General features: G+C 40.3%; 1 protein-coding gene across 2 annotated transcripts in view; it reads right to left on the bottom strand.

Annotated features, from left to right (window-relative positions):
- LOC101853946 (tetratricopeptide repeat protein 21B) overlaps positions 1 to 12,538 on the bottom strand; it is a gene marked incomplete in the record, with an annotated part of 53,445 nt that overhangs the window by 40,136 nt on the left and 771 nt on the right. Inside the window, 8 exon segments of one of the 2 annotated variants that reach the window (XM_013084253.2) lie at positions 864 to 948; positions 2,703 to 2,897; positions 4,295 to 4,377; positions 5,750 to 5,782; positions 6,195 to 6,296; positions 7,169 to 7,233; positions 8,946 to 9,056; positions 10,109 to 10,238. In XM_013084253.2, coding sequence (XP_012939707.1) covers positions 864 to 948; positions 2,703 to 2,897; positions 4,295 to 4,377; positions 5,750 to 5,782; positions 6,195 to 6,296; positions 7,169 to 7,233; positions 8,946 to 9,056; positions 10,109 to 10,238 — 804 coding nt within the window. 2 annotated transcript variants of the gene reach the window in all.

Below are 12,538 nucleotides of genomic sequence, written 5' to 3'. Positions count from 1 at the left end.
CGAGAGAGAGAGAGAGAGAGAGAGAGAGAGAGAGAGAGAGAGAGAGAGAGAGAGAGAGAGAGCAAGAGACAGCGACGTAACCTGACAGTTTCAACTGTAATTCATGACAATGCGTCAGGCGATGAGAGATTCGCATGGCCTTCTTGGATAGGTTGTCATCTCGGACAGTGCCATTATATATGAAAAAATACAAGGGGGGGACGTGGGAAGAGGCCATTTGTACAGGTGATTGTCTTGAACACGTGGTCGTCTGAGCAGGCTTGCCTGTATGTTTGTGTTATCATTCAACATAGTAGAGTGTCAAAATTTCTGAAAAATGAACATCCAGTACGTTGTAGAGTATGAGGTGCATCAATTGGTCCTAGACCCCTATAAAAAAGTGTTGAGCCAAAAAAAATAATAAAATTTGAGAAAATTCGCCTGACGCCCAAAAATACGGCCATTTCTTTGATTTCATTGTTTTGATGAGTGCCTGATTTCACCGTTGGCACTTACATGACCAAAACGGAGTCGATAGTGCCGTAAAACACCTACTCAAACTAACAAAATTTCACTATGCCGCCTCACAAATGGTTCCTTTTAAGGACAAGTGGGATAACCCAGATTTCGGAAATTTCCAGAAATCTTGACCTCCACCAAAAGTGGGCATTACCGTACCTATAGGAAAAGATTGGTTTCATTGGTGTGTATATTTGTTTGGTTATATAGAAAACTCTCCTTGGTTTTTTTTAAGAAACTGAACAAGGGGCAAAAACTTTACCTTCGATTTTCTCAAAATAACATTTTTCGGGATAACCCCCTTGAGCTTAAAAGCGACCAAATGTGTGTTATATACCCGACAGTGTTGACCTCTGAACCCTCACCTCTGTGTAGTTTCCCTCTCGGCACAAGGTGTGAACAATCTGGTACTCCATGGCTTCCAGACAGTGGATGTCCATGTCCAGGGCTCTAGAAGGGAGAGAGAGAGAGAGAGAAAGAGAGAGAGGGTGAGAGGTATGAAAAAGTGAGAGAAAACATATAAAGATGTGAAGGAAGGAAAAATGAGTGAGAAAAGAGCACAAATGAAAGAACTGAAGGAACTTTAATGGGTTGGGAGAAAAACAAAAGCAAATAAACATATGACAATGACAATCTTTATTCATCTCGCAGGGAAAAATGTGTCTTGGTCATTTACAATGGCAGTGGATCTTTTAAAAGTTAGGTGCACTCACACATACGCACAACAAGACAGGACATAAGTAAATACATGTCTCACGCGTTGAAACAACCCGCTATGAAAGAACTTATTAAAGAATTAAGGTGACTCACCACAACGAATGTGAACAAGAAAGCGTTTACCTTAACACCTTCCTCAGGCACAGAGACAAACACTCAAGGGTGGTTGGCAGGTGCTCCAGTGTGGTTGGCTCCTTCTTTCCTATCAAATATCTATTGTCCTTATCTCCCCTCCTTTTCATTTATTTATTTGTTTTTACTCTGCAGTACCACCTCTAATCTTCAGCATTTATGTGACCAATTTGTGTTGCAAGTACCGTAAAATTCTTACTGCTACTAATAAAAATAGATTGAGTTAATATAGTGCCCTATCCCATACAAATATAAGTTCTGAGCTTTTGACCCTTTGAGTCCTGAGCTCCTGAGGCTACCGTGCCCCTCTGCCGGAGCTCCTGAGCAGTAAATTTCTAGCATTCATGAGATCGTCAGAATCACAGTTCATACCCAACTCAGGGTAGGCCTTGTCAAGACAAGGCATCTAATTTAGAAAGATCTTCAAAATAATAAATAAAGTCTTGTGTAGTAAACGCTGTTTTACGTCCTCATTTTTTTCTCAGATGGGTCGGTTTGGGGGTGGGATCTCGCTCACAAGTGTACCGGTGGCTAGGCATGTGGGCAGTTTTACGCACCGCCTGTGTACCAGTGGTAAGGGCTCAAAGAGCTAAAACTAAACACCGGCATCTGTGGTGTGGTAGTTAGGGGGCTTTGCTGTCACACACAGGAGACCCGAGTGAGGAGAACTTTTCGCAGAGTATCTCCGTCTTTCTGCTTGAATGTTTTATTTTTCTTAGCACGGGTTGGCCCTGACAGGCAGGGTCGGAAGCCTGCCTCCAAAATAATCTTAATTCTGTCCAAAGGGGGTAAAAACACATACATTTTAAAAAAAAATCAAACTTAACACAAACATACAGACAAACAAACACACAAACTGATCACTAGGCAGCCTCACACAGACACACAGTAAAACACACAGGTACACCAACAAACACACAGTGAAACACACAGGAACATAGACAAACACACAGTGAAACACACAGGAACACAGACAAACACACAAACACACAGGAACACAAACACACAAACACACAGGAACACAGACAAACACATAAACACACAGTGAAACACACAGGCACATAGACAAACACAGGGTGAAACACACAGACACACCAAAAAACACAGTGAAACACACAGGCACACAGACAAACACACAGTGAAACACACAGGAACACAGACAAACACACAGTGAAACACACAGGAACACAGACAAACACACAGTGAAACACACAGGAACACAGACAAACACAGGGTGAAACACACAGACAAACCAAAAAACACACAGTGAAACACACAGGCACACAAACAAACACACAGTGAAACACACAGGCACACACACAGACAAACAAACACACAGACACACAAAAACTAACCGCTGGGCAGCCTCCAGGGTCTGGTCCCAGTCCTGCAGGGCCAGCTGCAGCTTCATTTTCTCCACAAAGGCGGGCAGGAAGTTGGTCTGGCCCACCACCACCTGGTTGATCAGCTCCAGGGCCCCGCTGTAGTTGTGCCGCAGCTCAAAGTACTTGGCCTTCCCGAACAGTGCGCTCACGTTGCGGGACCCGTCGCTGGAGTACGCCACGAAGAGTGTGAGGGGGCGTGGGGGAGGGGGGGGGGCAGTATATTGATAAGAAAACCACATTATTTGGGTCATGACATGGAGGAATCAAGCGCTCGTCACAATTTTAGGGCATATGGAATTGTTGGTATCATCTTAAAGCTTGTTCATTTGCCTTGCTTTCGATGAAATATTACTCAACTATCTTCAAGACAAGTCGATATATTTCGGATTGAAGAGTGTGGGGGTCACCTGCTGGCTTCAGAAGTTAAAATAGAGAGAAAATGGCCGCCAAAGTTGGGGGACTTCCAAAGCTTGAGAGTCCTTGTAAACTGTAAATTTACAATTTTTGTGCCTTTTATCAGCGTTTTTTAGTAAAAAGCCACACAGCAAAGTAGTTTTAAAGGGACAAAAAAGTGTTAAGCCAAAAAAATAAAAATTTGATAAAAATTGTCAAACAGAAAAAAAATACAGTTTTTGACGAGCGCCTGATTTTACCACACTGCTTCATATTTGTGAGGCAGCGTGGTGAAATCAGGCACTTATCAAAATACAGAAATCGGAGAAACGCATTTTTCTGCAAATTTGGAAATTTTTATCAATTTTTTTTTTTGTGGCTTAACCGCTTTTATGTCCATATTAAAACACATTTCCATTTGAATTTTATTGAAAAACGTTGATTAAAGGCACAAAATGTGTCATCTTTCAGTTTTCAAAGACTCTTTAGCTATTGGAGTTACCAAACTTTGGCAACCACTTTCTCACTAACTTCAACACTGAAACCAAGCGACCTCACCTCCATTCAATTGCTGATATCTAGAGTTCTAAGTTCTATTCAAGATAAATTATGGATATTATTTCATTGGAAGCAAGGCAAATAAATCAGCTTTCAGATGATACCAATAACTCCACATGCCCAAAAATTGACGAGCGCCCGATTCCACCGCATCGTGACACATTTAATGTTTGTGTGTGGGATTAAAAGGCATACAGATAAGATAAAGGTCATGTTCGTCATATTTTGTGTGAGGAGGAAAGGGGGATGTTGCTTCCATAAAAGTCATTTGGGAGTATGTTCATGTGAGTGAATAAAAATCGGAATGATCTCTTAATATCTGTGTAACTGAAAAGGGCACTATATAGATAAGATAATAATCATTTACTGTTTTCGTGAGTTAAAAGGGAAATTAAAACGATAAAAGTTATTTAATTTTGGGTGGGTAAAACACGGCAAATCAAAAAGATAACAGTCATTTATGTTCGCGTTAATTTTTGTATGTTACTCTCTAGTAACACCTCTATTCTTCGGCACTTAAATTATGACCTATTTGGTATTGATAGCATGACCTATTTGTGTTGCAAATGCTGTAAAACTCTTACGGAAAAAAAAACTTTAAAAATACTTACGCCAAAGCTTCTTCAAAGAACTTGATCGCTTTCTTCGCTTCTCGACCACTGAGAAGTTCAATCCAACCTTTCAAAGTGAGTCCCTGAAATACACATGATAAAAAATAAAGAAACGGAAACAATGTTAAGCTCACCTTGGCCACAGAATCTTCTCAGGTACATTGTGCAGATAAGTAAGTTCCATAGATTTGAACTATCCTAGACCAGCCATTGTCATGGCAGCCAATGAACTTGAATTATGATATCCTAAACCGGGCACTATCACGGCAGCTCAAGGACTTATGTTATGGCATCCTAGACCGGGCACTGTCATGGCTGCTCATAGACTTGAAATACAATATCCTAGACCGGGCACTGTCATGGCAGCCCAAAGACTTATTTTAGAACGTCCTAGACTGGGCACTGTCATGGCAGCCCAAAGACTTATTTTATAACGTCCTAGACTGGGCACTGTCATGGCTGCTCTTAGACTTGAATTACAATATTCTAGACTGGGCTCCATCTCTTTGCTCTCTATAAAAAAACTTTGTGGGGCTGGTACGTATCATAGGCATACAAAAGAAGGGAAACACACCAGCCTCACTGTAAGTCGAGTGCGCAAATGGTGTGATGCATGGCGAACCGGAAATACGTCAAAGTGCACAGTGTCGAATATTATGATACATGTCTATGGACAGTCTCAAATCCACAGAATCCTCTCATGTCTCTCATTTTCACAAAGTAACTTTCATTGTTGACCCTACTTTCGAACTGTGTTCTCACAAAGTAACTGGAATGAGAAACTGAAATTAAAACTTTATGCACAAAATGATTTGGAACAACAAATAGATTTCACAATCAAATAAACAGAATTTTTTATAAAGTAAACAGTTCAACTAACAGCAGAAAAGAAAAAGAAGAAAATGAAAAAAGCTAACAAAAGCTTACATCAACAAGAAACATTCCAAAAAGCTGCAGTTTTTTTAAAGTTTTAAAAAAACAAGAGCAAAAACAAAAACAGCTTGTTCAGGGCAATGACCTAATACCAACAGCACACTGCCAATCAGATTCATTTGGGGCTAGCCAGATTCTTCCTTCATAGATGGGTCAGCAAAAGCAATTATTTTGACACAATGCAGCTGAATACAGCCAAATTCGACTGTGATTTTCAAAATCAAACATCGTTGTTTTGCAATGTTTCAAGTCGAATCAGTCATATTGTACCAAAATGGTAGCCTTTGCCCCTCTATGGTCTAAAGGAAAATCTGGCAGGCCCTGATTCGGTCAAACGTAACCAGCATCTGTGGTAGAATGGTAAGGCACAGACAGGGTCGGAAGCCCGCTTCCTAAATGATCTAAATTGCATTGATGGGGGAGTAAAAACACTTTTGTTGTTTTTTTCATATATAAAAATAAAATGAAACTGATTGGCAGCGTGCACTGGGTATGAGAAATGTAAACACTTCAAGCACCTACTATAGTTCTGGTGGCCGCTGGGGACAGCGCAGCCTGTTGATTCAAGCAGGAACAGCATCAGAAAGAAAGAGAGTTCTAACCCAATATATTTTTTTACAGTGACTGATTTTGGCACCCTCTTAGTTTCAGTTTTAGTACAAATGTTACAGAGTTTGAGTTTGAGTAAATAACTGTCATTATGTGCAAGGAAGAAACAAGACCGATAGAAACAAACACCAAACAGAATCGAAAAAAAGTAGGACCTACAAGTGGAGCCCTGCAAACACCCACCTGACAACACATATAAGTCATAATAGTGACAAAGATTAGAGGAGTATCATACAAATAAAAGAAGGAGGAGAAATAAGGACCAAAAAAACGTTTGATAGTAAAGAATGAGCAAAACCACAATAAAGCACTCATCAACCAGTAATGCTGAAATACTCAAATATAGATGACTACTCACATCGGCATTCTGGGGCGCCATTTTGAGCATTCTGTCGATGTACTCCCGAGCCTTGTCGTGTTTGCCAGAGTTAAAGAGAAACAGTCCGGCAAAGTACAGACCCTGTCGATGAATAACAAATCAGTCCAAACTGTCCCACACCACTAGACAATGTTCAGGAGAAAAGTGGTCGTCTTAGACAGGTGGATGTTTTTATTTTGGTGGAAACTGAGGTGTGCGTCAGGATATCATCTCATCACAAAATATTTCACACAAATTCTTCTTCTTCGTAAGTCTTTGAAAGCTTTTAAAAACACATGTACATTAACTGATTCACCCTGCAGCGCCGCGGCTGACCGTCTCTTGTGTCTTGCTCTCTTTTTCTTCGCATCACTTTCCTCTTGTCTTTTGTCCTGACTGCTTTCATTTCAACCCTTTTCTCTGGTTTCATTGAATAGTATTTTGTATTCTGAACATTTCAATATGCCACACATATGGTTTCATCAAATTTAGATATTTCTGTATAATTTTTTGTGAGATCACCCATGAGGTCAAGAAGCGGTCACAAATTATTTGTGTTGGGAGTCAGAATTATCTGCAGGCTGAATCAATTAATAACATGAAATGAAACTTTAAAATTATTTTTCTCAAATGTAGTTGGTGCACCCCTCGCTCAAAAAAAGTGACAATACCTCAAAAACTTATTTTCATTAAATCAAAAGATTTATCTAAAAAAAAAACAGAGTCACCAGGAAAGTTCATTTTTTGCAGAAAAGCAATAAACTGCAAAACTGTCGACTGTCTATCAACCTAATCTCTCCTCCTCCTTTTTTTTTTTGGTATAATACTCTCTAGTGACACCTCTAATATTCAGCACCTATATGAGCTAATTGTGTTGCAAGTGCTGTAAACTCTTACTAATATAAACTACGAAAGTAAAAAAATGGACATATGGATCCTTTTCTCAGGTAGTCACAGATAACATGTTCTCCTACCAGTTCTCCAGCCTGTTTTCTTTCTTCCTTCAGCTTCATGTCCAGTTCCTGTATGGCATCCCGATCTGCAACACACATTAGATTCTTCTTTACTTTTAGTACGAGATTTGCTGCACTTGCAACAAAATTATGTCAAATAAGTGCTGGTGATTAGTGCTGTTACTAGAGAGTAAAATACACCAAAAAAAAGAATGAGGGGAGATAAGGACAATAGATGTTTGATGGGGAAAAGGAGCAACCCATTTGCAATTTTAAGTTTCAGATAAAGAAAATCTCATTTTAAAATCTGTATGGATAACATATAAGCATCTTTTTTAAAGTGCCTAAAACAGTGCATCTTCAAGCTTCGCTGAAAGTCCAGAGGGCTAGTCCTCACAGAGTTAAAGAGTACAGGGGAACAACGGCCATAAGTCACAATTTTCGAGTTTGAATTTAAGTAAAGAGAAGCACATTGAAACAATCAACATAATATACAGTGCGGGGAAGAAGCAACATATACGAGAGAAACAACATAGGGAAAGAGTAGAAGTAGGACCAATCAGTGCCACCCTCCAACCACCCATTCTTAGACCTTAAACCAAGATGTAGAATAGCCTCTTTGTTTGTAAATGTTTTACGCCCGCATTGACACAATTTAGATCATTTGGGAGACAACATGAACTGACTGAGAGGGATACATCAACCTAGCAGACAGGCAGAGACACTCGATCATAAACCTTCCTAAACAGGAATCGAACTCATGTCTAATGCATGTGATGGTGAAGTGCCTGATTGTTAAACAACAGACACTAGTTATGATGATCGGAACACCAATGCATCCTCCAAAATTTGGAAAAGCATTTTCCACTCTACTTCCACTTTAACCTGACGGAATACCAGCATCTGAGGTGCAGCATTAAGAGCTTCAACATTGTACACAAAAGACCTGAGTCCGATTCTCAAGTGAGGGATAATTCTGACAAGCATCTCAATCTCTCTTCTGGGATTTTGTATCCCTCTCAGTCTCAGCCAGGGTCAATCCTGAGAGGCAGGGTCAAATCCTGTCTCTTGAATGATCTAACTATGTCGTTCAGTTTTAGTTACAGTTTCATGGCACTTGTAACACAATAAGGTTATACCTATATATATATATAAGTGCCGAAGATTAGAGGTGTTACAGGAAAGTAATTGACACAAAAAAGGAGGAGAAATCAGGAAGAAAAATATTAGAGAGGAAAGGAGGAGCAAATCACACCAGGGCCCCGCCAACCCACCAACTAAATTGTGTGGATGGGGGAATAAAAAACGTACATCACTTTTTTGTTTTCATTCCGAACCTTGACAGAATGATCATGATGAAAAGGGAAACACTCCATACCTACAAGGCATACCACCACTAGGACAGGAACGTTTGGAAAAAAGAGAGGAGAGAGTGGGAATAAAAAGAGAGAATGAGAGAGAGAGAGAGAGAGAGAGAGAGGAGAGAGAGAGAGAGAGAGAGAGAGAGAGAGAGAGAGAGAGAGAGAGAGAGAGAGAGAGTGAGAGAGGGTGAGAGAAAAAGATAGAAAAAGAGAGACAGAGATAGAAAAAGAGAGACAAAGAGAGAAAGAGAGAGAAAGAGAGACAAAGAGAGAGACAGAAAGATTTTATATGAACAAACAAAAGGAACCCATCTATGTCAGCCGAATTTTGTGAGCAAACATAAGGAACTCACCCATGATAGTTGACTTTTTGTTAAGAATAAAACAGAACTCACCCATTTTACCAGACTTTTTGTGAGGAATAAAACTGAACTCACCCGTGCTACCTGACTTTTTGTGAGCAAACATAAGGGCCATTGTTGAGCAAAGGTTGACATCTCGTTTGTCCTTCAGCATATCCAGTTCTCTCATGCCTTCCTGGACACGATCTGAGAATGAGAAAAGTTGTATGCATTTTTTGTTACACCTCCATTAATACAATTTAGACCATTTAGGAGGCAGGCTTCAACCCTGCCTGTCACGGCCGACACATGCTTAGAGGGATACAGCATCCCAGAGGAAAAAAAAAGATACTCAGTAAAAGTTCTCTCCACTTGGGAATCGAACTTGGTTCTCATTGTTGCGACAACACTACGACAGCTCACTCTGAGATATTATCCTCCTATCATTTCTTCTGCCTTCCTCTCCTTCTGCCTCTTCGTTTTCAGTTTTAGTAGAGGTTTTACGGAGCTTGCAACTGCATAAAATCATATGAGCGCCAAGGGTTGGCTGTCACAGAGAAATCTTTACAGGGAATCAGACTTACTCTGCTCACCTGTCTAGCTTCAACAGCACAAAGTCTGCTTCCACTATTAAGGCACCCTGGAAATTGTGGGTCACAAGAGTGTGACAAACATACAAAAGAAGTAGAGGAAAATGACGATAGTAAGGATAAGGAAAGAAAAAGCAGCAGTTCCCTGTTGCAGTTCAGGCACAGTTATGAGCATGACATTGTTAGATCAGTCCATTTACAATTCTACTGTGTATTAGAATGAGGAATGTCCCTTTTGGGAATGGCCTAAAGACACTTCAGTCAGTGGCACCGCCCTGGGGGGGGGTTCTGCCTCTTTTTACAGGGCACTGCAGTACTATTTTAGCTAGTCAGTATGATATGGTGACATGTCCTAACAATTTCAGTTTGCATCCTTTCCCATCGAACAGCAGGTCCCTAGCACAGATATACTAACAGCAAAACCTCTGATATAAAATTTATGTAATTGATATCATCTATGCTTTGCAACCTTTCCATAAGTAAGTATAAAAAAGTGACTTCATGAAGGCATGAAGGAAACAAATCAAAGAGAGAGAGAGAGAGAGAGAGAGGGAGAGAGAGAGAGAGAGAGAGAGAGAGAGAGAGAGAGAGAGAGAGAGAGAGAAAAGACTGGACTGCAAACAATGAACGTACACCCCACTGCAACATTATAATTCTTAAGACACTCACTCTGTAAAACTTTTGCAAATGCGACAAAAAATTTGAGAACAGGATCGTTTCCATAGCGCTGAAGACCTTCGGAGGCAGCTGACTCCATGTGCCCATAGTAGCCTGTCTGACAGTAATAGTTGATTTTGGCCTGAAATAGAACAGAAACATCAGTTATTGCAAATATAAATATATGGCCTTAATAACATCAATAATACTAATTACTGTATTTATATAATGCATATTCATGCCCTATAGCATGCTTTGTGTGCTTTACAACTGAAATTACCCCAGTAGACCTTAGACCACCCAGAAAGATTCTCAGCCTTAGGAGAAGAATACAGTTTAACTCAATTAACTCCTCAGGCTGCTCCCAGCAGCTGAAGCTTCTACCTAAAATGATGAGCAACCGCTCCCAGCAGTTGTTGTGAAGCACACAGGTATAATAATTATACAGGACTTTCTCATCTAAAAATTGGGGAAACATGCAGCTTCAACCCTGCCTGCCACGGCCAACTAGGACTGACTGAGAACCAATGATGATACACAACAAGATGGTCCACTCCTCTCTTGAGCCAATTAAGAAAGTGTCCTCAATATTCAGTGGCGCCCTCTTCACAAATGAGCAGACTTTGCAAACTGAGTTACCCTACTTATAATGTGAAAAACAATACAAATAAAACTTTATTCTCTAAGGGAAGCTGCACTCCTTTGCCTTTATTTTCAAATTCATTCTTTATCGTAAGTCTTAGCACATGTTGTGAAAGTAGTATATTCGATTTGTAAAACAAAATCCATTCTGTCAAACCATTTAAAGTGAGGAACTTTTGTGTAAAGTGCCTTTCAAAAGGCTGGGGTTCGAAGCCATGACCTTTCAGATACAGGTCTTACAGCCTAATCATCTGACCATTAGAACACCTACTCAGAGGCTGGAGTTTTTTCACCAAAACGTTTTAACACATAAACCTGCTTGATACTCACAGGAACATTTTCCAGAGACAAAGAAATGGAAATGTACTGCTCCTGTACTCCACATACAAACAACCCCTCTCTTCTCTCTAACATCCTATCTCTATAATTAGCCTGTTCAAATGATCATTATGATGGGGAAAGTATCTAAAGGTAGCCAAACAACTGAAAATTGTGGCTAGAACAACACAAACAGAAATTTTTGGCTAACTAGCAATGAGCTCATAAACATTTAGTATGGCATATTTCGTCTTGACATATGATTTTAACGGGAGGAGCGACCCTCAGTTTAGCCAATTTTGGGTCAACCTATGCAAATTGAGGATGTGAAACGTGGAACGCATCTCAGATGTGCATTAAGAGGATCCAGGTTTTCTTGAACAGTCTGAGGAAGTTACTGAGGATCAGATAGAGACAGGATCACCAACAAGGAGTATTAAGAGGAACGAGACAGAGCCCAGTCAGAGGGGAGGTGGGAAGAAGGCGTTGGCGATGGATTGGACACATTTTCAGGAAGTCAAGCAGCTGCATAACAAAGAAAGAGCTAGATTGGAACCCACAGGGTAAAAGATCAAGAGGGAGTCCATGTGAAACCAGGAGAAGAGTCACGGAAATGGATGTTCAGAAAAGTGGGAAGACATGGAGTGACATCTAGCGACTAGCCCAGGATAGGGAAAGGTGGAAACTGTTTGTTCATGGCCTATATCCAGATCCAGGGTGAGAAAGGCAATGATGATGATGATGATGCAAATTGAGACGTTGGCTGATTAGAGGCCGCATTACATCCCATATTTTGAAAAACCAAACTGTACATTCCTCATCACATTTTGGCAGAACACAGGTTTTTCCACGAATGATGAGAAGTAGTTGCTTCTAAAACTCCTGAGTCAGTAGTTTAATCAGCTAAGTCTACACAAGTCACAAGAATATTCCTAATAATTAGTAAGACAATTTAACCTTATCCGTCTGCCTGGGGTCATTTTGTACTCCAGGGGTTGTATTAGACTTCACATTTTAAAATACTTCTAGTGCGAAGATGTCTTTGAAACATTCAGTACTTCTCAAAAAATCATTTTCACAGACTGCTATGCAAAGCATATATGGATCGGATTAACAAGAAAATTTCCTCTTTGGAAAGTGGGGGCACAGAGTCCCCCACGTCGTATGGATACGATAGTAAAACACAATGTACGGATAGGGTTAAAGTCAGTAAGTGAGCACAAGCTCTCCCTATTGTGTGAGTACTAGTGTAACTACGTACAAAAGGGATTTATAATCCGGTCTTGGCCCCAACAATAACTATGGAGTGTGGGTTTTGGCTCCATCGACAATTATTTCTGGTTCTAACCAATTACTTTTCAACTCGCGAGCCCAAATGAGATCAAACCTAGCCTAAGGGCAATTGCAAATCATGGTTAATTTCAAGGCGGCATGCCCTGAAACCCTCCATGTTTTTGTTAGGTCAGCCCCTGACCTGCCTCC

Source organism: Aplysia californica, unplaced genomic scaffold, assembly GCF_000002075.1.
Source record: "Aplysia californica isolate F4 #8 unplaced genomic scaffold, AplCal3.0 scaffold00281, whole genome shotgun sequence".
Lineage (NCBI taxonomy): Eukaryota > Metazoa > Mollusca > Gastropoda > Aplysiida > Aplysiidae > Aplysia > Aplysia californica.
This window is presented reverse-complemented; position numbering and strand designations above follow the sequence as displayed.